The 27,433-nt window shown below is 40.1% G+C and overlaps 1 protein-coding gene across 1 annotated transcript in view; it reads right to left on the bottom strand.

Moving 5' to 3' along the window:
- The window catches only part of LOC131434109 (uncharacterized protein K02A2.6-like), a 31,093-nt gene extending 17,969 nt beyond the window's left edge, over positions 1–13,124 (bottom strand). Inside the window, exons 1-2 of the mRNA XM_058600753.1 lie at positions 13,016–13,124; positions 10,711–12,133 (exon numbers count right to left, since the gene is read on the bottom strand). Coding sequence (XP_058456736.1) covers positions 10,711–12,133; positions 13,016–13,124 — 1,532 coding nt within the window. The remainder of the gene's footprint in view (positions 1–10,710; positions 12,134–13,015) is intronic.
- Positions 13,125–27,433: the final 14,309 nt, after the last annotated feature.

The following is a 27,433-nucleotide window of genomic DNA, read 5'->3' as shown; positions in this document are numbered from 1 at the left end:
CTTATCGCGAATATGTGATCCGTAGTGGCGCGAGCTCCAGTAAATCCCGCTTGGTACGGCCCTCCGAATTCCTTAGCTATATGTGATAGACGACGGCAAATGATTTGGGAGAGTACATTGTAGGCGGCGTTCAGCAATGTGATTGCGCGGTAATTTCAACAGTCTAGCTTATCGCCCTTTTTGTAGACAGGACATATCACTCTATCCATCCATTCCTGCGGTAGAATCTCCTCCTCCCAAATCCAAGAATCCTAGCTTTGTTGTTCCTCAGTTTGTCGATCTCCTCACTTATCTCCGACAGATCAGGGTCTGAGAATCTGTCGTCGGCTGAGCGTGCACCCAGATTGATTCCTGTACCGTTCTCTGTATCTTGTGCTTCGCCATTCAGATGCTCGTCATAGAACCTGGCTTCCACCTGTCGATCACCTCACGTTCGTTCGTGAGAAGGTTACCACTGGTATCTCTGCACATTTCGGCCTGTGGCGTGTAGCCTCTACGTGAGCGGTTCACCTTCTCATAGAACTTCCGTGTGTCATTTGCGCGGAACAGCGTTGCTACTCACAGCAGACCTTGTGTCCCTCCAACCGTCTTCAAGAGTCACCGCGCCTAGCTGCTCTTTCGTTGGCAGCACTAGCTCCAGTTGTTGCGCGTATTCCTCTGCAGTACGAATGCTACGTAGCTGCTCGATATTTAGTCCCGGCGTTCCTGTGCGACGAGTATTGTGCACCGTCGATAGTTTTGAGCGCACACAAACCGCGACAGGGTAGTGGTCAGAATCAATATTGACACTGCGGTAAGTGCGGACATTGATGACGTCGGAGAAGAATCGCCCGTCGATGAGAACGTGGTCGATTTGATTTTCTGTATGTTGATCAGGTGATCTTCAGGTGATTTTGTGGATATCTTTGCGGGGGAAGAAGGTGCTTCGAACTACCATTCCTTGGGAGGCTGCAAAGTTTACGCATCGTTGACCGTTGTCGTTTGTTACCGCTCCAGCCCGATCACGGACCTGTACATTGCCTCCCGGCCTACCTGAGCATTCATGTCGCCTATGACGAGTTTTACATCCCGCCGTGGACAGCTGTCGTAGGTTTGTTCCGGCTGTGCGTAGAATGCTTCCTTCTCTTCATCGGGTCTCGTCTTATGTGAACAGTGCACGTTGATGATTCTGTAATTGAAGAAACGGCCCTTGATCTTCAATACGCACATTCTATCACTGATTAGCTGCCACCCAATCACGCGCTGGCGCATCTTGCCCAACACTACGATCGTTGTGGTGCCACAACTCTGGTAGAAGGTAGCCGCTCGATGCCCACTTTTACACACCTTCTGCCCCGTCCAACAAAGTTCCTACAGTGCTACGACATCGAAGCCGCGGATTTGAAGCTCATCATGCAGCATTCGGTCGTATCCTGGGAAGCCAAGCGATTTGCAGTTCCATGTGCCAAGCTTTCAATCGTAGTCCTTTGTTCGTTGCGTAGGTTTTTGCCGATTATTCCGTGTCGTTTTTCTTTCTTGATCTCACGTAACATGTGTTTTGCGGGCGGCTTGTAAGACCTGCACCAACTTCCTGTCTCGCCGGAGGGCCATCGTGTCAGCACTGTTTAGAGACCCACACGGACACAAGGACGGTAATCAGCCGCTCCTAACATGGAGAACAGACGCTGTTTCGAGCCGCCCCTATGTGCAGCGTTGGGAATCGAACCCAGGTGGGCTGCGTGAATGGTATCGACTTACCAATAACACTATATCCGTCCCATATCCACAAAACATGTTTTACATTGCTGTTTCAAAAATATTACAATATTTAATTGAATTTCATACACAGAAGCAACATAAGTGCAAGATTTTGTTTACCTGGCAAACCCAACAAACAAGCAAAATTCTGCATTCCTGTTACATACATAAATCAAACCAATAGCAAATAGCGTTTATTGCTACTACGTTTTAGAACCTATAAAAATAACATAAACAATTTGATTACAAGATGACTTCCTAAATCTGAATATGATAATTATCTAGTGAAAATCGTTGCATGGCTGATAATCATGACCATCATGATTTGTAATCGTGTGTGAGCTTATTTAACATCACTTAACAGTGATATTGAATGGAATGAAGGTTTCCTCATACTCTGTAGCGATTTTTGATTGTTTGATAATTTAGCAGCACCAGTTCGTGCTGGCATCTCATCAGACACAGTCGACAATTGCTTACGGTCGAGACGATAGAAACAAAGACAATACAGTGTAGTGAACAATAGAGTGTACGAAATGGGCAAATACGATTTAACAAAGCCTGAAACTTGGCCTACAAGGCCAAATTCAATTTGTATTGATTTCAAGCGCTGCAAAGTTAGACCAGCAGCAACCGAAATTGAAATCTTGCTTAAGGAACGAATGCATCTAAACGTTACTGATGTAAGTGAGATTCAATTCAACAAGGCGTCTAACTGTGTGTACATTATGTTCAAACGTGAAAAAGATGCAATTGCATTTGCTTCGGTTAATAACGGGGTGCACAGTATTGATCATGACAATGTTAAATATAAAATCCCTGTGTACATGGTGGATAATGCCATAGAAGTACGCGTGCATGACCTTCCCCCGCAGACCAGCGAGGGGTATGTTCGGGAATGTATGTCGCAGTACGGTGAAGTTCTTTCCATCGAAAGGGAAGTATGGCGGAATTTTTTTCCGGGTATCCGAAATGGCGTGCGAGTAGTACGTATGCAACTACGTAAAGCAATTCCATCTTACATCATTTGTGATCAAGACGGGATACATCCGTGTAAAACGCTGATTACGTATGAAAATCAACTGGTTACATGTCAGTTTTGTGAACAACCTGCACACTACGGCAAACCTTGCACTGAAACTGCAAAAAGGACATCTTTAAACAAAAAAAAGGACAACCGCCCAACAACGGAAACTAGTGAGCGCGGTACTCCTGTTGTACCATCAAACCCACCAACAACTGCAATTAATGCACAACAAGGCGCGTCTACAGCAACTAACAACCAACCCAAGAATGCGAATTACAAGGAAAACGAAGAAAAAACGGAAACCAACAACGATACCATCGATGCGGCAATGGAGGACGAGACGAGCCACGAACAAAGTGCCCCTCACTCATCGCAAGATAAAAATGGAAGCTCCTCTCCCCCTAGAAAAAGGGTGACAACGAGATCCAACGGTAAAAAAATTATTTTATCTAATAAAAACATGGCTCATTCGGCCACGTAAAGCTTGTACGCAAATTGGCCTGAATAAAAAATTTTTTATAAAAAAAAAAAAAATTTAGCAGCACCGATCAGGGTTGATAATAATAATAATAATAATAATAATAATTAATTCTAACAAGTGTCTTGCGACATGAACCATCATTTCCTCACAATTTCCAAATGAAAATCCAAATTATTCAAAAGTGTGACGATATGCTGTCGGTTCTTCGAAAACCAAAATTGGTAAAAATCTACTCAATAAAGCTGGCAACTTCACCATCTAATACCAGCACAATTTACACGTCCATATCTGCCATAAACTAATCGGTTTATTAGCAGAGTCACATTTGCTAAACTACTAGCTGGTCTGCAACTGAGTTCGAAATGAAAAGTCACTCTATTATGTCTTTCCTCTATAGTGGTAACATTTCTTAGCGAATTCATTTCATGTGTCTTTCTCCTTCCGGTTTCTTTACCCCTGATTGCAACAAAGGGCTAATTCCTTTGCCGGTCGTTTCTGTCATTCGTTTTCCCTAGCACCCTTTTGTTCTTATGGTTCGTTTAATAATCAGCAGACGGTCCCCGAAGTTGCCTTCCATTTGCACAACTAGCGGATGCCCAAAGCGCCGCAGTTCATGGTTATAATTCAGTTGTTAGATTCACCGGCTCTCCCCATGAGCCTTCAGTAAGTCAGCAAGAGCCGACAATGCGAACATGGGACCGACACTAGGTGGTGCTAGTTACTGAATCAGAAACGAACATTTGCTTGGTCCCTTCTAGAAGATTGTTGTAATAAAGTACGAGAATTATGATTGTGAAAGATACAAATCAGCTCTGGTAGAACCTGATATGGAGTAAAACTTATGCTTAAGGTCTGTTTTTCAGTAGGATTATTGTAGAGGCTAACTCTTTAAGTCGGTTATGCGGTGATAAAAATTCTATCAATTTGATTAAAATGACGGTTTTAAAAGTTGATAATTTTCACATAAACGGGTAAAATTCTGAGTTTTGGCTAAAAGAGTGTATTTTCATGTTATGATAATACATCATGGTTAAGAGTTCTCAGATCATGAAACATTTGGACTGATTTCGTTAACATTTAAAAGTAACGTACCTTACATTGGTTGGTATAACTTCAGGTGTGTTACTGCAATTCTGGTGATTTTTGCAAAATATTTTCAGGCGTAGTGTTTCAAAATATAAAGATATCAAATATAAATTAAATGGAATGTTACGATAAATGTTTTTAAAGCGATTTTAACTAATGTCTCAAATGCTATGTATTTGAATAGCAAAATAATTAAAAGCACGTAGAGATTAATTTCAATTCAATTATTCTGAATCATATTATTTTCTAATTCAAATATATCGTTTTTGAAAAAGTACGACGCTTAAAATAACGTGCTTACTTGCGTTCATCACTCTGGTTTTGATCTCGTGTTTGAAACGAACTGCGAGAATAAACAATATCGAATCAAATCTCATAAAAACAAACATAATGTTGGAATCTTGAACATACTGCGGAGCGCTTAATCATTGCTCGTTTATTCAATAATCGAGAATTTTTAAACTATTTGTTTAAATTTTAATCAATTATCTGTTATTAATGTTATGTTATTAATCGATTATTCGATTAATTATTATATAATTACTATTGATGATTTCAAATTATTCGATTACTTCAATAATCAACTATTAGTTTCAAACAAATCGATTAAGTCAAATTCGATTATTTGGGTTATTTATCGATTACTTGATAATTCGATCGATATTATTTTGACTTGATTATTATCGATATTGAATTCGCATTAAACGATTCTTCTTGATGAGTAACGATTCTACTTGCACATCAGGATATGCAAATATGGATATACTTAGTGGCGATAAGTGCTTGGACTTGCTTGCATTAGAACAGTGGCTTTCAACCTTTTTATATCGCAGACCACTTTGAAACCACTTTGGAGAATTATTGTTGTGCGCAGAAAATATATTTCAACTTTGTTTCGAAAATGATTTTCATATCACTATTTTCACAGTCACTATTTTTACAAATGTATATCGAACGTTATAATGCAGATACGTATTTCGGAATGTTATTCACATCCTTCCTCAGTATATCGGTTGGACTAAATCGGATCAAACCGATACACTGAGGAAGGATGTAAATAACATTAAGCAAAAAAAAGTCTCTGTGAAATTAATGACTTTGTGAGTGTAATGACGTGACATAGTAGAATTAAACGGTACAACAACAGTACTATTAGTAGAAACAATTGCGGACAGAAAAACAAATTCCAAGGTCGTGTACGGAACATGACCGATCACGATGACATTAAAAGTGCACATGCTTCTTTATGGCATTATCGAGCCGCAATGAGTGCAAGTCGTTTCGATACTAAACACTGCTAACCAAGCAGTTGACTATTCATAGACATTGGCTGAACAAAAAAAAATATGACCCATATTTATAGATTCATCATGATGATCATATTCATCAGTTCACCTCATGATTTAATATGCAATCCGTAATATGATGGTAAAGATGAAACTACTCGTTGATTTATATAAACACACTCATCTCTGCATATAATTTCTGACACTAAAATTGTGATGGTATTAATGGTTCTCAGTGTTGATTTCATAGTTTCTAACTCTTATTCCGAGTTTTCAAAAGTTAGTACTGAGTTTTGTATCACCGTACTGAGTTACGCAGGTGATTGTATGTTAATACTACAAAGCTACCAACACCACCAAGATATTCGGTTGTGTTTCTGCTGCTACTCAAAACGAGCACGCGCACCGATGTACGAAAACAAAAAAAGATTTGTAGCGTGGTGTACACGGTACATGATTGAATTTAATGTCTCGAGTTAAACACAACTGCTGAACCTAACACGATGTGCAGCATACGAGAATATGTGTTGAGAGTTCGATTGAAATGACTTTGAACATCGGTCGTTCATTGCAACTCTAGTGGATAGGAATACAAGCGATACAGTATCATAATAATCTGATGCAATGTGTTGATGTACGAACACATCAAACTATAGTTCCCAAATCGTCTCTCAGTGGGTTCTAATATTTGACGTGCGCTCATCTGCTTGCAACTACAATGTTGAGTTGAGGTTTGCTCTATCCAAATGGTTGTCCAGTTACTCAATTCTCTCAATGATGCTACAGAAATTGATTAGCAGGCGAGTTGAACTCACTGATGACGAAGGACAAAAATGATGATTGCCAATACATTTTATAACTTACACATACATTTCAAAAGCGGTTACATATCAGAGATCGCATCCATAAATCTATAAAATGAGCACCAAAACACCCGCTTCAATCCTCTTGGTGAGAAGCTGCCTGTCTCATATTACTGATATGTTATTGCCGGGTCTAAAAAACGATAAATAATAATTTCATTGAATTTTGTATTGAAACAAAAAAGTTAATTTGGGAATAAAATGGCATGACCTTTTGAATTTTTAAAGATATTTTCCGTTTTCGTATCGTCTCTAATAATCGACGGTCAATTTGTAATTCCGAAACCAGAAGTCAGATCCCGACTATACTCACCAGTTTATCGAAACTGGCTCAGCAATATCTTATAAAACGAAGTGAGCGGGTATTGGAATATCTCCGGTACTGCCGTACGAATGACTGGGGAAATCTACAATCTAGAGAACTTTATGAATTTCCATAGTCATTTATGAATAACACCCTTAAAGTCAAATGTTATACACTACTCACCCTATTATATCGGAACCAGAAGCCGTGTTAAAAAAAATCAAGAGTTTTGTATGGCATATTGATATTTTTCATTTAAATCTAGCTTTGTGAAAATCGGTTTAGACACCACGTAGTGTGTATATTCTCTTTTTTTTGCACATATCACCCTGTAATTTCGGAATCGAAAATTGGATTAGAATAAAATTAAGGAACTTTCTATAAGATCATGAGACCTTTCATTTGAATCTCCGTTAAAAAAACGGATAAGATCTATGTATGAGAATGACAATAGTTACCAAAATTTTATAATATCTTATCATGATGAACTTTCAGTTTCACTAAAGTTTGATTTTGAGCTATATATCACCGTAACCTATGAGTTTCTTGGCTGCGGTCCATGCTCGTAGTTAATTGGATAGTTGACAGGAGACTTACTTGGAATTTGAATTGATTTCAAGTATCATGTTTTTCTTTGTCAAATCTGTTTAAAAAATATGGTACATGTATGTTGCCATAGCAGACAAGCACGAATGGTTTTCAGCATACTTGAAATTTTGATTACATGAATGCGATCGTCCTACATTGAGCAATCCAACAGGTAATTGATAGTTCAATGTGGGCTCTGCAAGGCATCCAATATGCACGACTATGAATCTTAGGAGTTTGGATAAAATTTCAGATAACATTTCGTTTGACTGGGCTAGTTAAAAATGGACTCTTTTGCTGATTTTTATTGAGGTTCCTGGCGCTTCATATCGGAAATTGATGGATTGTCACGTTCGACAAATATTTGCCGACAATTAAAAGCACGCTCAACTGGGTACAGTCTGTGGAAGTGATCAATGCAAGTAATTGATTTAGGTGGCGCAATGTTTTAAAAGCTTTTGTGTTTCACCCCTTCGATTCCTTCGGTGACAATAAAAAGATAAAATGGAAGTCATTACTCCAACACTGTAATCGTTAGTAGATGGACTACTACACAAAGAGTAATTAAAAGTTTCGATATGCTTTGAAATTAATTAGTTGAGATTAAAACTAAAGCTTCAATCTGTCCGTAGGAAATTAGTGATACACTGCAGGATACAGATACAAAATGGTAGCATAGTAAATTCCATTTTCAGTAGAATAACAAAGTCCTCAGAAAGTTTCAGCCCACTTATCTGGCCTTAGAAACTGGCAAGCTGTTCGGTACTTTAGAAAGTTTATCTCTACGTTTGACACTAATACAACAAAATTCCTAGAATAACGACACCAGTTCTGATCTACTGCTTGGTCTGTTGAAGTAAGCCAAGGCACTACAATAGAAAACAATCTCTCTCAAAACACCGTTGTACTGGGATTCGACGAAGCTAATTACGCTAGCACATCTTGAAGGATAATTGCTTTGAAATTATATCCGATTAAGCAAACTGCAATTTCCCGGTAACGCTTCCCATCCTGCCACCGATTGCATTGGCCGTGGGCCAGAAAGGAATGCTGAGTGGAGGACTCAACGCCCTCGGTTTGTTATTTGTTCCGTTTCCTGAAACACTGTTTTGTTATTGAATCGACAAACAGCTTCCTCTTTGGCTCCTTAACGATGCGGGTGCCAACAAATCAAACTGCACTGCTTCCGGAAGAACGCGCTAGGTAACGAACCGGGCAGGCATCGCGGAATTGTGCACCATCATCGAGAATACACTGTTAGAAAATAATCTTCCTGGAGGAGATTTGAAAAACATCTTCAATTTTTTTTCTACCTTGTGGAAAATACATAATCTTTACTCGAGAGGATTTATGACGTTGGTGTCGCTGTGAGAAGGAGCTAACATTATGGAAACACTCGACTAAGAATATTTCCTTCAATGATTTAAATATGTAGGAAGTTTTTTGACTATAATGTGATGAAAACGTAAAGGCATTATAAGAAATCATAGACCTGTTTAAAATTCGCTTCACATCGTTACTTATAAAAACATACAATTTAAATTACTTGTTTAACACACCTGACCGAAGGTTAAACTCGAATACTATTGAAAGGTTTTATGTGGAACCACAAGACTTTTCATCTGAATCAGGACCGTACCGAGGATTTCGTTTCAGAAGGGGCCCAGATAAAAAAACTCTAATTGATTGATGCGCTTTTAGTAATTCTTGTTTCTTGGAAGCGTGAGGGCAGATTCGAAAGTAATTAATCAACTAAAAAGAATCTCCGAATTCGCATGAAAAACTATTCGCAACATAAGTAAATATTCATGTATTCTAGGTGTTAAATAGTGGGTTGGCGGTTCAATGCATAGGACGCTGGTCTTACAAGCCAGTTGTCGTATGTTCGAGCCCCGACCTGGAAGGACTCTTAGTGTCAGTAGGATCCATAGTACTAGCCATGCAATGATTCTGTACACTAAGAATCGGCTGCGAAGTCTGTTGAAACAGAAAGGTCAAATTCCACAAAAGGAATGTAATGCCAAGACTTTGCTTAGGTGTTAAATAGTAAAAAATTGATTTTAACTTTCTCATATCATACAGTTCCATAGTACGGATTCGACTTCCGGTTCCGAAATTACAGAGTATTGAGTGTGTAAACCCTCAGTTTCAGGAATGTGTTTTAATAAATGACCTTTTACATGAGGGCTTCTTCTAGTTTGGAAATTTTGTTGGTTTCTATTCGCATATAGCGGTTCCGAAAGCACGGGAAAGAGTGTTCACAAAATTCGATCGATTTCGCAAACATTCTTCTTAGTAACGGTTAAAAACTACAAAACAGAGTCAACGAAGATTGCTCAGAGAGAACTAGTACGATTTTCGCAAGAATGGATTTCTATTAAACTTCAGTCAAATCCAACATCTGGTGATGGAAAAAATGGTTGTTTTAACACCAATGGTAAACAAGAGGTTAACCATTTTTTTTTGTATAGAGCTCCGTTTTTATATACTCTATGTAAACCCATGTTACCAGTCAGTGAATCGAAAACGAAGAGCCGCTGAAGAAATATTTATCTATTTTACAGGGAGCGTTGGTTGATAAGAGATTAGCGACTATCGTAACATATTAATTGAGGACGATCCTGCCATGGTAGTCTTCGAAGAGTAAATAGGACGAGTAAATAGGACGAAATTGTAGCTTCGTATTCCAGAATACTGCGTACTTGTGCACTGTAAACATTTAAAAAAAATACACATCATAAAAGTCTTGAATGTGGCGTTTGGGTGCCGGTTGTATAATGTATAATGTTGCATATGTTCATTTGTAGACTACCTCAATCCACAAGGCTTGTGATTATTTGATATATTCATAGAATTCATTGCAAAGATCTTTTATAAATAGTATAAAAATGAGTGGTCCGACTCGTGAGGAACAGGAAAGATCCTTTTTACGTTCTCCAATCTGCCCCCCTTAGGTAGTTCCCGGTTTCAAGTTCTGGAAAAACCGGATGAAAATTTCTAAATTAAGCTCGCATCGATTTCTGGATATTTTGGAATAAATAAATTGGGGGGAGGGGGGGGGGGGGGTAATTCGAATTGTATATCCTTCGGAATTGTTTAAGCGCTTCAGAAAAACATAAACTATGCATGATATTTCTTGCGTTTTTATTTATTCCGACTCGCACAAGCGTTCTCCACTAACTGACTATCTCGTTTTTCCTGTACGCTGCCGCAACCTCGGGTTTGCTCATGTTCTCTCTCGCACGTTAATTCTCTCCGTTGAATTCTACTCATTTTAGGGAATATGTGGGTTAGACAGTATCATGTCGACTCTACATCTCTTCCCTTTTCAATTATACCGAGCCGGTAGTTTCCTAGTTCTTCTTGGTCGTTCTGAAACACAACCTTTCCCTCCATCCGTGTTCTGTTTTGTTCCGTTATCCTTATTTATTGATGTTCCCGCGAGTGCTATGCACGGGAATTGTAATTTGTCCGAGCGATTGTTCCAGAGTAAATTGTGAGGCGTGTCGGCATGCGGTTTGATCCATTTCTTCAGGTGCGATACAGGTCGTCGATACTTAACACCTTCCTCATTGGTAACAACTGTTTCGTTACCATTTTTCTTAATAACTGTAAACTTTTCCGGTCTGAAATTTGGTTCCAGTTTCCCTGTTGCATAGTTTCTCAACAATACCGTATCTCCTTCAACTATTCCAGATAATTTCGCGTGTCTACGGTTGTCGGCGTAAGTTTTCCCTTTGAATTTTTCAATAGCGTCTCTGTCTCGAATTACCTCATTGCGATTCCAATAAGGATCGGTTTTCAAAGAAGGCAACAAATCTTTAACAGGTCTACCAGTTAGTAATACCATTGGAGCCTTGCCAGTAATGGTATGTGGTGTAGTATTGTACATGTGTACATAGGTTTTGACAGCAGCACGCCAGTCAGCATTCATAGCTCTAGAAATTCGCAAAGCTCGCAGAATGCCTTGATTTTGTCGCTCGACTAAGCCATTCATCTGAGGCCAGTATGGAATGGTACGAACCAACCTTATATTCTTACGGGCGCAATAGGTTGAGAATTCTTCGCTAGAAAAAGGGGGCCCATTATCACAGCGAATTGATTCCGGGTAAGATTGTTCAACAAACACTTCTTCAAGTGCTTCTATAGTTTTGACTGCTGTGGTATTTTTCATCTCGATAACCTTCAAAAAGCGACTGTAGTAGTCCACGATCACCAAAAAGGTTGCGCATTCTTTCGCTGAGAAAAAATCGATTGCGATTTCTTGCCACGGGTGATCTGGCATTTCCTTCCTTATCATTGGCTCTGCTGGTCCTTGAGAGCTCACTGCTGCGCACCCGGCACATTCTTGTATCCGATCACCTATGTCTCGATCCATGTAAGGCCACCAAAGCTTCTCACGAAGGTTCCTACGCATGCTAACAACTCCTGGGTGTCCACGATGGGCAATACTGAGTGCTCTGGGTCGTAACCCGATTGGGAGAACAATTCGGTCATTTCGAACTACTACCCCGTCAATTATTCCAAGTTCTTTTGAAAATGCCTGATAATGGGGCAGGTTATGAGGCCAGCATTGATTAGTAATAGCTTCCATGACTGCGCGAAGTGTTTCGTCTTTGGACGTTTCGCTTCGAATTTCGCTCAATGTGATTGCATTATATTCATCTCCAATAGAACACACATAGTGCTCGGATTCTTCATCAAAAGAAGCATCATACGGGGGACACAGACGTGACAAAATATCAGAAATGTTTGATGAACCTGGAATATGTTTGATCTGGAAATTGTATGGCTGCAATCGGAGTGCCCAGCCCGCTGCTCTTGAACAAGCCCGTTTTCCATCTCGATGTTTACCTCCATAGATATATTCCAGTGTTTTATGATCGGTGTAGATGGTGAATTTCGTTCCAAATAAATAAGGATAAAACTTCTCCACGGCCCACACAACTGCAAGAGCTTCACGCTGTGTTTGAGGGTACACTCTCTCTGTCTTTGTTAATCCTTTTGATGCAAAACTTACTATTCGAGCAGTATTCAACTTGTCTCTCTGGGTAAGGACTGCTCCTAGTCCTACTGGAGACGCATCAACATATAATTCAGTATTATCATTTGGATCGAAAAAACCAAGCCGTTGAACCGTGTTAGATAATTCGTTCCGAAGATCATTGAATGACTTCTGTTGATCAGTACCAAAATCTTTAACATTTCCTCTCATAAATTGTCGTAAAGGTTCGGTTTTTGTTGACAAATGGTGCATAAACTGCCCAACGAAATTTATCAAGCCCAAGAAACTGGTTTTGGTTGTTTTTTCCAGCGACCACAATATCGTCTATATATACTATCACTCCTTCTACACCCGACAACCGCACATTATTCGTTGAAAAATCTCTGGTGCGCAGTTAATACCGAACATCAACCTTTTAAACCTCATCCAGCCTTTGCTTGTTATAAATGTTGTGATTCCACGTGATTCTGGATGTAGTTCTACGTGATGAAAAGCTGATGTTATATCAAGCTTCGAAAAGTAAGTTGATTCTCTAAGTTTGTTCAATAAAGTGTCGATCATAGGTAGTGGGTAATGTTCTCGCTGTATGGCTCGGTTTGGATACTTCATGTTTATGCACAAGCGAATATCATTCTTACCCTTAGGCACTACCACCATGGGAGATATCCAATCTGGAGGACCGACGACTGGTTCAATAACATCGCTACTTAACATTTCTCTAATCTTTAAATCGACCTTTTCCTCCATTGCAGCTGGTATTCTTAAATATGCCAATTTCTTGGGAGGAATACTAGTGTCGATCGATAATTTAACTTGTATTTTTGGGAACTTTGGGAAAGCTTTCGTTTCAAGATTATGAACGTCAAGTCCGACTTTTAAAACCTTCAAATCTTCTGCTGTTCTTTTGCTAAGAAGTGACTTTTTTGCTTCCTTAACGACAAAAAACTCAGCGAACGTTTTGGGTTTATATTCATTCACCGATATCCATGCGTCAAAGATCATTGAAACTTCTAAAGGTTTTTCACTAGCATATGCTGTAATGCGACGATCGCATTGATATCTTTTTTTGTATACTGGAACCTCCCCCTCCACAAGTGCTCTCCAATTCTCCTCAGTAACCGTATTGATTGCTGAGCCTGAATCTATCAGGAAGACTATCGGTAGATGTCCAATTTTACAAGTAATGAGACCACTGTGCACGTCATCCTGTTGTAAACATCGAAAAAAAATCAGAATTTGTATCTTCAGCATATTTTATTATAAAATTCAAATTATACCCCCTTTCGATTCTACGAACCCTCTAGTACAGTAAGATAAGTTATATTTATTTATATTATTCTACCTTTCCTGAATAATCCGATTTGTCGTAGTTAGTTTGATCATCCTTGTAGTGGTTACTTCGAACTGAGTTAGCTTCGGGTGTACATTTCCATGAGCGAGCTGTATATGGTTTATTTCGTTGATTTTGGCGCATCACTTTGCATTTTCGTTCGAAATGCCCTCTTTTCCCACATCGGTTACATCGCGCATTACGAGCGAAACATTCGCGGGAATCTTTACGATGTTTCCACGAGCCGCAGTTTTCGCACTCAATACCAGATTGTTTATTCGTCAATACTACTCTATCGCGGTATATTTTTGAATTTCTATTGACATTGTTGTCCTGCTTTACGTAAGCGACAGACGCGGATGAGTCAAAATGAAATGGATGTGATTTTTCCTTTTGTTTCGCTAATATCTCTCTATTCACTGCATAATTAGTGAGTTCGTCAAGATTGATAACATTTTCCAGTCCCTTATCCCGAACACGATCGTCACGAGCGCCCATAGTCACTTGATGCAAAATTTCCTTTTCCTCTCGGTCCTGGAAATCACAGCGAGCTGCTTGCGTGCGAAGTCTCAGTATAAATTGATTGAACGATTCTCCAGACGATTGTTTCATGGAGCGAAACACTTCGAGCTCAACTCTTTCATTGCGTTTCCCGATGAAAAAAATATTCAAACGTTTCACAGCATTTGCGTATTCCGGTACTTCAACTGGGTCGAGGGGAACTTTAACTGGTTCTGGATAAACTTCCTGTGTTATAGGTCTCAGATTATAATAAATTCGTTGAAGGCCACGTCCTCCACGAGCTAGCATGAACACCAACTTATCGTGCTGAGAATCAATATTTTTAAACTCCAAAATTAATTCGAAAGCTCTCAGCCATTCCTCCCATTCTCGACGTAAGTCAGATGTGTCGACTGAATCGTTAAACGAGTCAAGTGGCCACTGCTTTTCAGAATCGACTCATTGAGCAGTTATCAGCGTATACAAAAAGTCCAACCGAATCTGCATCAGCATAGACAAATATGTTTCCAAAGTGCACTCGCGTTCGTTTTTTTTAGTCATGAGTATGCACCCGTGGCATCCAGCGGATATCTTTTTCATCTGCAGAATCTAACTCAGACTATGGTAAGTGCGACAAGTGTCCATTGATGGACCTGCCGCTGCGGGCTTCATCGGTAGTGGAGTCTCAAAGCCACTATTTCACGGTGCAATAAAATATAAGGAGCACTAGACTCATAAAAACATATCATTCTTTTTTAGGGATTAACCTTATTTTGTGCTAGGGCACATAACCAATGTCACTATCTTTACGTTTCGTCTTAGACTCGTCAGTGCAGAGCAATTCAAATTGAACTGCTTACTGCGAACTTAAACAGTTCAATTTGAAACCGCTAAGCAGACGTAAAGTTATTGCTGTTTGCAACTCACTTGTAATCAGCACCGAAGTGCTTCCTGACGTGCCGAACGAAAACAAGTTTCGACTAATACTGGCCGATTCAGATGGTCATTTAGGGGTTAACTTTATTTTGTGCTAGGGCACATAACCAATTTCACTATCTTTACGTTTCGTCTTAGACTCGTCTCGTCTTAGACTCGTACTTTTGTTTGGTTTCCTTCGCCGTTTTGCCTTCCTAAAATGTTTTGTCGTGAATACGACTTACTTTACTATGGGGCGCCTTTTCAAAATTACCCATATGGAAGAATGGGCAGAACTAAATCGTGAATATCTAGGCTTGTATTAATGGCAGCAACATAATTCTTTCACTATTTCATCAAAAATATGATCAGGAATTTAGGATAATATTTTGAACAGTGTGAGATAACCACAAACAACTCAAATATTAAGTTTTCTATAAATTTTAAAACAACGCGGAAAACTCTTTACTTTTGCTTAGGTTTTTCGCGCAAGGACGACAATTTTGAGGTAGTCAGGTCAGGTAGTCTTCAACTGAACGTTATAAAAGGGGAACCGTGGTCGGAAATCGATCATTTCTTCTTGTGCGTTTAATGGAAGCAAACGTCGGGGCGAGAAGACGCATTCAAACACCGGCATCGGAGAGCGCACCTTCTGCACCTTCAAACGCTCAGGTCGTAGTTCTCATTTGCCTTCCGGTCGTCAAGGCGAGAAGACGCATGAAACCAGTTTCGCATCATTTGGCAGTGCGAGCGAATGTGTCGATTTGTTCGCAAAGCTAGTTTCAATTCAAGCAAGAACGATTGCATCAGCTGCTGATGGTTTGCATTGGAGAGAAAGAAAACAAGAAACGAAAAGTGGACAACATTGTTATAAAATCAGCCCTTCTAATGACTCTAAATGTTATTCAAAGAACTATTGAGATTATTTCTTTGCTAATCGAAGGTAGAAATCATCAGTTTAGTAAAAATCCAAAATAATTTGATTTGCTTCGTGCACTTTTCGCTGTGCGAAAATCGTTCGAGATAAATGTTCCGAACTGTGCTAAATATCGTAGAGAATTCCACAATTTGGTCTTTCTAAAAGGCAGAAATGAATCCTGTAAAACATCTTGATAGTTTCTTTCAATGAAATATGCAAATCCGAAATGAGATAATCGTTTAAAATTTTAGTAGTAAAAAGGGGGAAAGTTTCGCAATTCATACAATCGATCAACTATCAATTCGAATTCGAAAGTGTAAAGAAATCGTGTCAGTTTTATTCGTATTCACGACATTCAGTTATGTCTCTGACATTACACACTCGTACTTTTTTTTCAAACCAAAATCTTTAACCAATAAATCTATAATGGTGTCAGATTTCGGGAGGAGCCGGGGCCCTTTACCCTCCCCCCTCCCCCTTCTGAGTACGTGCCTGATCTGAATCTAAGTTTATTAAAGTCGATCCTGCAATTTTCGAAGAATAGTAAATCTATTTTCCCTGTGACTGCATAACCATTTTACATAAGAATGGCGAAGATGCTTCAAGCAATTCATTCATTTCAGGGCTACGAATTATATTGTTATGAATCGATAAATTATGGACGTGTGACGTGTGTAGAACGAGTTATTCAATTATTAGTTTATGTTTCTTGTTCAGAAATGCTGGAAATGGAAAATTTTCTCCTTTTTTCTCTCTATAAGTGCCTAGTTTTGTGTGCACGAGTGTGCAAGTGTGTGTTAGAGATGGACTGGCAAATCTCGGAACACGATCCCGATACGTATCCGACTAAATGATTACTCTTACCGGCCCGAAAATTTATATTTTTCAATACCGATCCTGATCAGAATCTGTTGCAGATGTATTTAGATCTGGTTGGATCGGGTTCAAAATCCCGACCATCTTTAGTATTCGAGCGTCTATGTCATTGCCTGAGACTTAGGGTTTGATTGACATGTGCCATAAATTTTGTCGAATTTTGCCTACTTTCCTATGTAGGATATTTTTACCACATACTGACTGAATTAAGGCAACTCAGTAGTAACGTGTTACATGTAAATACTGTACTTGAAAAAAGGTGTAACAATTTTTTATGTGTAAAATTTCTTATCGCATGGGTACAAATTGATATTTTTTTTTGCTTAAGCTGATTATCAAGAAGGCTGTTGAAAACGGTTGAAATTTTTAACACACTTTGCTCTGTTTCTCTGGAACGTTAAGTCGGATCCGAAAAAAAATGGTTTATGAGACCGTAAAACCTTTCATTAGAGTCTAAGTTTGTGAAAATTGACTCAGCCGCTTCTGAGAAAATGAAGAGAGTTCCGTTTTGGAGTTTTTAATCAGTATTTCCGATACCTCCGGAACTGGGAATTAGTAGTTATGAGCAAAATTTAGACAAAAAATCCGTGTTTTGCATTATCGTTCTACATGACGGGTTTCTATTTCATAAACACTTAACTCTGCCTTTCTAAAATCGGGAACCGGATCCCGACAAAATTCTACATCAACTTATGGGAAAGCAATACATTTCAGGTGCGTATACAGGGAGGTGTTTTAGGAGTTCAAACCTCCTCCGAAACTAAAAAAATATATATTATTGAATCTTTTCTCTTTAAATATTTAAGTTTATTATAAAATATTAAATATTTAAATCAATTATAAAATGAATACTTTTCATCAAACTATTTTCTAATTGACCATTCGTGTGGAAATTCATCAACATGTTCTGGAATATCCAGGAAATTTTTTTTTCTGGATGCGTGCCAGATACATTTCATTAGAATCCTAGTTCGTGAAAACTGGTCCTGCCATTTACGAAAATTTGAGTGATTTCTGGCGTGGAATATTGTACGATCACTTTTTCGGTACTTCCACAACCGAGAACGATGATCCAGTATACCCCAAATCAATGCATGTGGTTATAAACTAGCCAGAACTACCTATTTAAATAATTTTATGTTACTAAGATGGCCGCACGCAGCCTGAGTATGTACGGACTATTGTTCAATTAGGTTACTTTTGCCGTCGCTGAACTTTTCCAAGCAACGCCGGGTAATTTAGTTAGTATGTCATATAAATGTCATATATAATGAGAAAAGCATCGTTAAAACTCTGGGTGGATCGATAAGGGTTGTTTTTGTCAAATTTCAGCTAATTTTACAGTTTCCGATTTTGAAAAGAAATGAGCAGCTCAAAAATTTTGAAATGTTTGAAAAAAAGATCTGTTCAAAACTAATTAAATGGATTTAAAATCTCATTTTATCTACTACCATCAAAAAAGAACTGATGAGAAAGAGTAGTTCAAGTGAACTGTCCTTTGAGCATGGTTTTGACCGAGTGCTTGTAGATAATAACAGTAGAAAATCTTGTTAGGACAGCTGAGTAAACCAGTCGCTAAATGTTGCAAAAGTTTCCGGTGGCTTGAGAAGAGATCATTAATTGCCACTGTAGATTTTCCAAAAGGCAGTGCTTCCAGTGCGTCGAATTCAGTCCTAAAATAAATAGATTGTCCGTTTGTAATTGCTCCTGGGAAAAGATAAGCACGAGGTTCTGCTCGTAAGCAATTGGACCTTACCGGGACTAGGTGGAATGAATATGGCTTTCCCCTCACCGTTTCTACGGTGCCAGTAGGAGGAAAGTCTATTTGCTGAGTGCGGAGTGTGGAACAAAGAAACTTATCCTGGAAGAGAAAAGATCAACAATTAATTATTTTAAGTTTTTCAGTAATTAATTCTGGTCCGAATTTATTGCGACGATTTATCAGAGAGCTAAACCATTCGGCAATGTTTCACTGCACAGGACGGATAGACCTGCTGCACATTAACTTTGAATTCGGTTTAATTATTGTATGCAGGGAACAATTTGTTTGAAATCGTGCTTTGGTTCAATTTGCTATTCGGGCTTTGGATTGGAGCTCAATTCAAGGAATTCCTATCTTTTTTGTGCTTTTAATGTTTTTTTTCAGAAGAATAATGATCTCGCATTGGGCATCATCTTTAATTCACATACGAACACAATATGTAGGTTATGCAGTGATGAAGTAGTTTCGGTCGAAGCGTTACATTAGAGGGTAATTTGATAACAAGACAGACGCTACTAGCCGCAAGTTAGTGATCGATAGGATAATTCGATCCGGTTTTTGTAGTTTCGGCACATAAAGAACACGACAAAAGATACAGGAAATGATGTTTCTTGCTTCGTTTTTTTTTTCAACTAAAGGTTATTGTTTCATCAAACATTTTTGTTGCTTTTTTTTGCAGACTCATAAGCGACTTTACTTTCTTGAAAACGAAAAAGGAAAAGAAATGAAACAATCGGATTGTTGGGGGGATGGGTATAGTGTGATGGGTAAGTCGATGCCTTTCACGCAGCTCGCCTGGGTTCGATTCCCAACCCCGCACATAGGGTCAGAAAGTTTTTCTGGCCCGAAGAGGCGAATGACCTTAAGGTTAAAACCTCTATAATCGAAACAACAAAAAATCGGATTGTTACGATTCAAATCAATAAGGTATTTCGAAAAAAAAATTTAAGCGATAGAAATAATTCGACCAAAAATGCATATCATTTTTTTCTGCTTCAGTTTTCACGCTTGAAAAAGTTTTAAAATTACAAAATTTGTTGCCTTAGATATTTCAAAATGGTTTTTAGATTACTCGTATTAGTAAATTAAATTCGTTATATTTATTCATTCAGGGAAATTTAATTAAATGTAATTCATTCATAATAATTTGCTGGTTTTGAGTGTAGTAAATGAGTTAATGATTTGAAAAAAATATAGTGCAATAAAAAAGAGGGATCGATGTTGGGGGTGACAGTCAGAACAAGATTTGTGAATTGGAGTCAACCAGCAAGAAGTGATAAGGCATTAACTTCAACCGAACCGACTCATACAAAGTAACTTGTTTCCTAATCGGGTTGACTTTTGGAGTGTTTTCACACTAGACCAAAATTGCTTAGTTGGTAGAGCTTCTCCATGGTAAGGTGGCAGGTTGCAGATTCGAATGTTGGGCGATATTGTGTTGCAAATCTCCAGTTTTTTACTGTTACATTAATCTCTCTTTTCCCTCGGTTTGTTTCCCGTTGTCAGCGATGGCAAAAAGCTGAAGTCAAGGCAGCTACCTAATTTAGCCTGAACCCAAAATAAATCGCGAAACGGGCTCGAACCCGTAGCTAATTCCTAAGCGGGAACATTGTTCTACCAAATAAACTATCCTGATTATGAAAACATATGAAGAGAAAGTCCAATTCAGTAAACGGAAACCAGGAATGCTTCGCTGTATCTGAACACTACGGCATTCAACTTTGTTTTGTAAACTTCAGACGTGGTCGTAGGGACATCGATGATGCAGAACGCAGTGGACGTTCGAATGAGGAAGTAACACTAGAAAACATAAAAAAAATTCACAAAATCGTTTTGAATGATCGAAAAGTGAAGTTGCGTGAGTTAACTGAAATCGTAAAGATATCAAAAAAACGTATTGGCTTTGTATTGCATGAGCATTCGACTATGAGAAAGTTAGATTTGAAGTGGGTGCCGCGTTTGCTCACTGTTGACCAAAAACGAGAACATGTTGATGATTCTGAGCATTGTTTGGCCAAGTTTGAACTTAACAAAGCGGAATTTTTGCGTCGATATGTGACAATGGATGAAACATGGATTCATCACTTCACTCCGAAATCAAAACGACCGTCATTTGAGTGGACAGCAACTGGTGAACCTCATCCAAAGCGCCCGAAAGCACAACAATCGGCTGGAAAGGTAATGGCCTCGGTATTTGGGGATGTGCGTGGTGTAATATTTATCGACTATCTTGATTATATAAAGTTATTGCACCGTGTCACAAGTCAATCGAAACAATGGTAAAACTACATGAAATTTTGCACGAATGAAGAGGATATCGCTGAAACGGAAGCCTATTTTGAGGCAAAAGATTAAACGTTCTACAAAAGTGGTAATATTTGCTGTTGATGGTGATCACGATAATGAATACAGTTAATTTAGAATACAAAATCGTATTCTCTTTGTGAGGCCCGGGACTTTTCAGCCCATGTGTTATTATCCATGCACCAATTCGTATGAGAAGGGTTGAAAGAGCGAATTTGGCTACCTGTATTTATGCAACGTACAATTCAGTTCACTCGGGTTGGTGCTTCAATGCGTAGGGATCTGGTCTCATAAACAAGTTCATGTATGTTCGTGTCCTGGCCTGAAGGGATTCTTAGTGTCAGTCGTAGTACTAGCCATGCAATGATTCTGTACGCTATGAATCGGCTGCGAAGTTTGTTGAAAAAAGGGCCAAACTCCACAAAAGGGATGTAATCCCAAGACTTTGCTATTTTACTATTCAGTTCGCTTGTTGAACGTTACATTTATTACGAATATTAGCAACCAATCAGAGCGTTGCTTGAAAAATTTTGGTTTCGTAAAACTTAAGCTCGGGTAAAAATTGTACAATGTACGTGAGAAATAGGTGTAGATGTTTTAAAATAGATAGTATTATTGCAATTATTATAAGTAATTATTTCTCAAAAATTATCAACCCCTCTCTGGTCGCATGACAACAGTCTTGCAAAACCTACATTGTCAAGTATGGCAAAAAATGAACTTTTTTTTAGTTTATTTCCTGGTTTGTCAAAATAGTGTTCAAACCATTGTGTTGAGGGTGCATATAAAGCTAGCACCAGAGGATGCTAGTAAAAAACAATTGCACTTCTAATAACACCAAACACGACATTTGCAACATTTCCGTCATTTGTTTTTCTCTATTGGATACTCGGAAAAAGAGTTTGTAAATTGAATCCAGTGGTACAGAACAATTGGATTTGCTGCTACCCGGAGCAAAACGCCCGGAGGGAAAAATCAAACCGTTTAATTTTATTACGCAGTTGAGCGACAAATAATTCGATAAATTGCATGTTTCACCCATAAATCAAACAGCCGGATGAAAATACACAGGCTCTCTATGGTCAACCGGTTTTCGGTTGTAATTACAATCGAGGAAGACATGGTAGGAAAAAACTCTGCACGCGGGAGGAGGTCAGTTTTCCGGTTCGATCCACGGGGTCCACCTTTTTCCTGTCGTGGTAAACTCACCCTGCATGCTTCTGTGACTGCAAATTGAATTATCACCTTTCTCCCTAAATCCAGATTTGTGGCATAACACCTGTCTAGCTTTTAATTGTATATCATATTCACATAAATTTAAAGCTTAATCTCATCATTAAAATCCTGTTTCAAACGTTATATCCACAACAGTAGGGCCGTGATTATTGAATGCGTTTGAGCACATGGCAACATAATGCAACAGTTCCAGGGAGTGCCAGCACAAAGGACACATGTGGCGTTCGTGTCCCAAGTGAGTAATATCCCGATGTCCGACCAGTGACGCTCACAATCGGCGTTAATGCACCGGGTAATCATTTGAGTTGACATTTAAAAAAATACATTAACGAATAAAAAACAATAACTTAATGGTACCTCCTCCATTCGAAGAGCGGAAGATGGTCCCAGCAGGGCGCACAACTCCATAAAATTTAAAATCAATTATGCACTCTGCATTTTTCATCATTTCGATTTATTTATATTGTTTCGTTTCTCGACGGTAATGTTTTATACTGTTGGATTTAATTCTATCGTGCTATAGCATAATTTTTCATGACGACAACGCGATGGCATAATTTCTCTCGTTTCAAAATAGTGACACCATCCGGTTTGGTGTGATGCTGGGACAGCACTCAAACACTGATGAGTAATGATCATCACAGAACGTGATGAAGAGTTTTTTTTTGTCTAGGAATCGTGCCAAATTGAGTCTAACAACTCAATTGGCAGTGTGTAAAACATGGAAAGTTTTATGCTACTAGCGAATAGGAAGCTCATCAAGTGAATTCGAATCGATATAGGTGCGATAATCAAGTTTCAATATTATTTTAGTTGTTTTTTTTTGCAAAATGCGGGTCACAAATGTAGTCAGCATTTATAAACTTTATTCTATTTTATTGGCTGAACCAATAGTTGATAGAATAATGTTATTCCATTAATTCACTGCATGATCAAAGAGTACTAGAGGAAGTGTTTTGATGATGAGATGTAGCATCAGTAGACAGCCGGTGGTTATTGATCGAATAGGATAATATTTTTTTTCGCTACGACATATTTTAGGCTAATGCCTAATAGTGCATACTGAAGATCCAGCACGCAAAGAGTACCCAAGTCAGTTTGTTATTTTGGTTTCATAAAAATAAAATACAAGGCAGTGTTTTGAGTGATTTGTGGTTCTCATTCTCTAAATGATGCCTTGTTTGGTACAAACGCTGTAATACTGTAAATCAACTAAAACAGTTTGCAGAGTAATTGATATGATAGCCATTCAAATGAGCGTCAATTGATTCTGAATAATCTATAAATGAAATTATGCTTGATAAAATTACCAGTAATAAAATTATATAACCTATTTTTATGAACGCTTGTAGTTTTTTGCTGGTATTTCACAGTTCATTTAAATTTATGGGTAGCTCTTTCTTGTTACTATCGTTTTTTCATCGCGCGTATCACCTTCTGTGCGGATCGATGGAGCCATTCTGGAGCCAACATCCGAGCAGATTTATGGGCAGAATGAATATGACTTTGTGTCGCGGCTGTAAACAATTTTACCACTAGCTCTTTGTGTGCACACGACTACTAGTTATGGGGTCGTTCCGAGAGGCTACTGAAGACAAACAACATGTTTACGAAAGCGCTTTTATGTTGGCACCCTACAAGCGGCAATCACATTCAGCACCTTTCTGTTGTTTGTCCACCAAGACTGAAGACTCGTCCTGGTGGCAAACATTACGCAATGTTTTCCCGATGCTGTACAACATGCTCGGTTTCCAATGCCATTCAGCGCCGATTGATAAGCGCAGTGTGTGTTGCTGGCAGTTTGTTTGCACCCTCCAACGCTATTCAGTGAACAACTTGTTTTCCATAGTTATTTTCCTCATACAGGGAAAAGTAGTGTGGAAACACCCATTAGGAAAGACTTGGAGCGACAACAGGCCGCCTATTTTCTGTTTTGCAATCTCGGTTATCGCGATATATTTCAGAACAGATTATTTTATTCGGTTATTGAAGCGTGTTTCTTTGTTTTATTTTTTTGCTAAGAAACTATGGCGTAGTCAGGGGAGCGCTTTTGAGCGCGACGCTTATCAGAACTTCCAATGGCAGATTAGAAATGGACAATTTGTTTGTGAACGGTTCGGAAGAACTAATTTTTCTGAAAAAAAGAGTAAACAAAAGATCTTTTTTTATTTGCAGTTTCTAAGAATACATTATAACTCATTCGCAATCTATCAAAAAGATCGTTCAATAAGTCTTGGTCGTCATGTGACTGCTGTTGTCAGACCACAAGATCTCCGGGTTCTCCCAAAAGCCTATAAGTGTGTGTGTGTGTGTGTGTGTGTGTGTGTGTGTGTGTGTGTGTGTGTGTGTGTGTGTGTGTGTGTGTGTGTGTGTGTGTGTGTGTGTGTGTGTGTGTATGTGTGTGTGTGTGTGTGTGTGTTTGAGTGTGTGTTTTTTTTTTTTTTTTTTTACAAGGTGAAATACCTACTTATGTACTTTCCCAGTTCACGCGCTCAGTAGTTGTCAAGCTACCGCTATTGTGAACCAGCGAATGGGACTGGCTGAACCTTACCCACTAAAACACCTTGGACATCTTGCCTTGATCCCGCCGGAACTAAGCTAAGCTCAATACTTCGGGGGAGGCTGTGCTCATGCACTTCTTTGTTTGGGAGAAAATGAGCTCCTGCTCTCTATATACATCTCGGCTGTGCTCATGCACTTCTTCGTTTGGGAGAAAATGAGCTCCTGAGTTTCTATCTTTATCCCTACGTCGCGCCGCACTACTCAACTGATCCCCGACGATGGATCTAGCCTACACCGACTGAGAGTTTCCCCTTCCCCGGCGAAAGAGGCTCTCCCGACACCGAGTACCCTGTTGCACCGCTCGGGACACACGAGAGAGTGCCGAGGTCGGTCCAGCGATTCCAGTTGGAGCATAGCTTCTGGTTGGCTGGCGCCCCGACGACACAAGTCGGTGTTGTGGTGGCTACTCGACTAGTCCCCGCCGAAGGATCTAGCCTACCGCGACAGAGAGTTTCCCGACGCTGGAAGTTCTCTCGAAACCGACGTTCCGAAACCGGTTTACGACGAGCCTACTCAACTAGCCCACGGTGGTAGGTCTAGCCTACCCGACGGAGAGTTTCCCGGCGAAGAAACCTGTCCAGAAAACCGAGCCACATTCCACACGCTTCGTCCGTCTTCTTAGGGTGCCGAAAACAGTCCGGCATTTTTCGTCTTTGGACCTAGGTCATTTGACGCTGCTCTTCTCGCCAACTCCTCTGCAGTGTGGACATAATCTGAACAACTGTCCGGTTCACCGCGTTCCATTTTCCTTCGTCACTGCACATCCTTTGAACGATGTTCTCCACACTGACATCGGCGCCAACGATGGCAGTCATTTCGCTACGCGGTTGGATAAACCGTGGACAGCTGAATATTACGTGCTCCGGCGTTTCTTCTGTTTCCTGGCACTCAACACACAACGGCGACCTTGCGTGGCCAAATCTGTGCAAATATTGCTTAAAACAGCCATGTCCAGACAGGAATTGCGTCAGTTGAAAGTTTACCTCGCCGTGCACTCGGGTTGTCCAAACCGAAAGGTTAGGAATTAATCGATGCGTCCACCTTCCCTTCTCCGCGTTGTCCCACTGCTGTTGCCATTTAGTGAGCGTATTGGCTCTCTCTCTGCTCCGGGCTCTTCCTGTGCCTTGATCCCTGTAGCATAGGCTATCCTCTTCCAGTAGCAGACAGATGGGGATCATTCCGGCTATCACGTGCACAGCGTCTGACGATATTGTTCGGTACGAACTTGTCACGCGCATTGCCATCAGTCTGAAAGTGCGGTTCAACTGGGCTCGGTTCCTTGCTGTTGTCAATGCCATCGACCACGCTGGAGCTGCGTATCGTACGATCGATGATGACACGCTCGCCAGTAACCTCCTCTTGCTACTGACAATCGCGGAATTATTGGGCATAATCCGAGATAACGCCAATATCACCTTCATTGCCTTCTTGCATATGTTGTCAACGTGACTATTAAAGTTCAGTCGATCGTCCAGTATAGCGCCCAGATGCTTGACCTCACGCTTCGAATTGATGATGCATTCACCGACCGAGATGCTCGCATGTTGCACCGCCTTTCGGTTGCTGATGATGACCATTTCAGTCTTTTCATGTGCCAGCACAAGCTTCTTTTCCCGCATCCAATTCTCAACGACGTCTACTGCCTCCATGGCGAGAACCTCCACCTCTTCTCGAGACTCGCCGATTACTAGGAGCGACACATCATCCGCAAAGCCGACAATCCTAACTCCCCTGGGCAGATTTAGCTTCAGCACTTCGTCGTACATAATGTTCCACAACGTGGGACCCAGTATGGATCCCTGTGGAACGCCAGCCGTGACAGACATATTTACGTATCCGGCGTCTGTCTCGTATATCAGCGTCCGGTTCTGAAAATAACTTTTCAGAATCTGACATAGGTACTCTGGTATCCTCAACCTGTGCAGAGAGTCGGCTATTTCTACCCAGCTGGCACTGTTGAAAGCGTTTTTCACGTCCAATGTGACCACCGCACAGTAGCGGTTTCCCCTTTTCTGCTGCTTCTGGGCCTTTTCCATGGTTTCCATGACCACTCGTATGGCTTCTACAGTGGACCTGCCTTTCCGGAATCCGAACTGCATGTTCGACAGACCGTTCTCGCTCTCAGTGTACTTCGTGAGCCTGTTAAGGATCACTCTCTCCAGCAGTTTTCCGACTGTGTCCAACAAGCATATAGGCCTATATGCTGACGGATCGCCGGGTGGTTTGCCTGGCTTTGGTAGCAGCACCAGCTTCTGCCGCTTCCTGATGTCAGGGAAACTACCATCCTCCATGCATTTTTGGAATGTAGTCCTGAACATGTCTGGATTCTCCAGAATCGCAGCTTTAAGGGCCACATTTGGAACCCCGTCCGGGCCTGGAGCCTTCTTCACCGGTAAGGCTTTCGCTACAGCAATCAGCTCCTCGTTTGATACTCGGATTTCGTCGCCGCGGACATCCTGTACGTCGTACAGTACTGGCGGCCATATCGTAGGCTCATGCTTCGGGAACAGGGTCTCGATAATAGTTTTCATCCTTTCCGGGCACCTATCCGGTGGAACTGCTGGACCTTTCATCTTTGCCATGGCCATCTTATAGGCATTACCCCACGGATTCTCGTTGGCGTTGTTGTTCAGCTCTTCTAAACACTCTTT

The sequence above is a fragment of the Malaya genurostris genome, chromosome 3 (genome assembly GCF_030247185.1).
Source record: "Malaya genurostris strain Urasoe2022 chromosome 3, Malgen_1.1, whole genome shotgun sequence".
Classification (NCBI taxonomy): domain Eukaryota; kingdom Metazoa; phylum Arthropoda; class Insecta; order Diptera; family Culicidae; genus Malaya; species Malaya genurostris.
The sequence above is the reverse complement of the archived record's forward strand: the minus strand, read 5'-3'. Positions and strand labels throughout refer to the sequence as shown.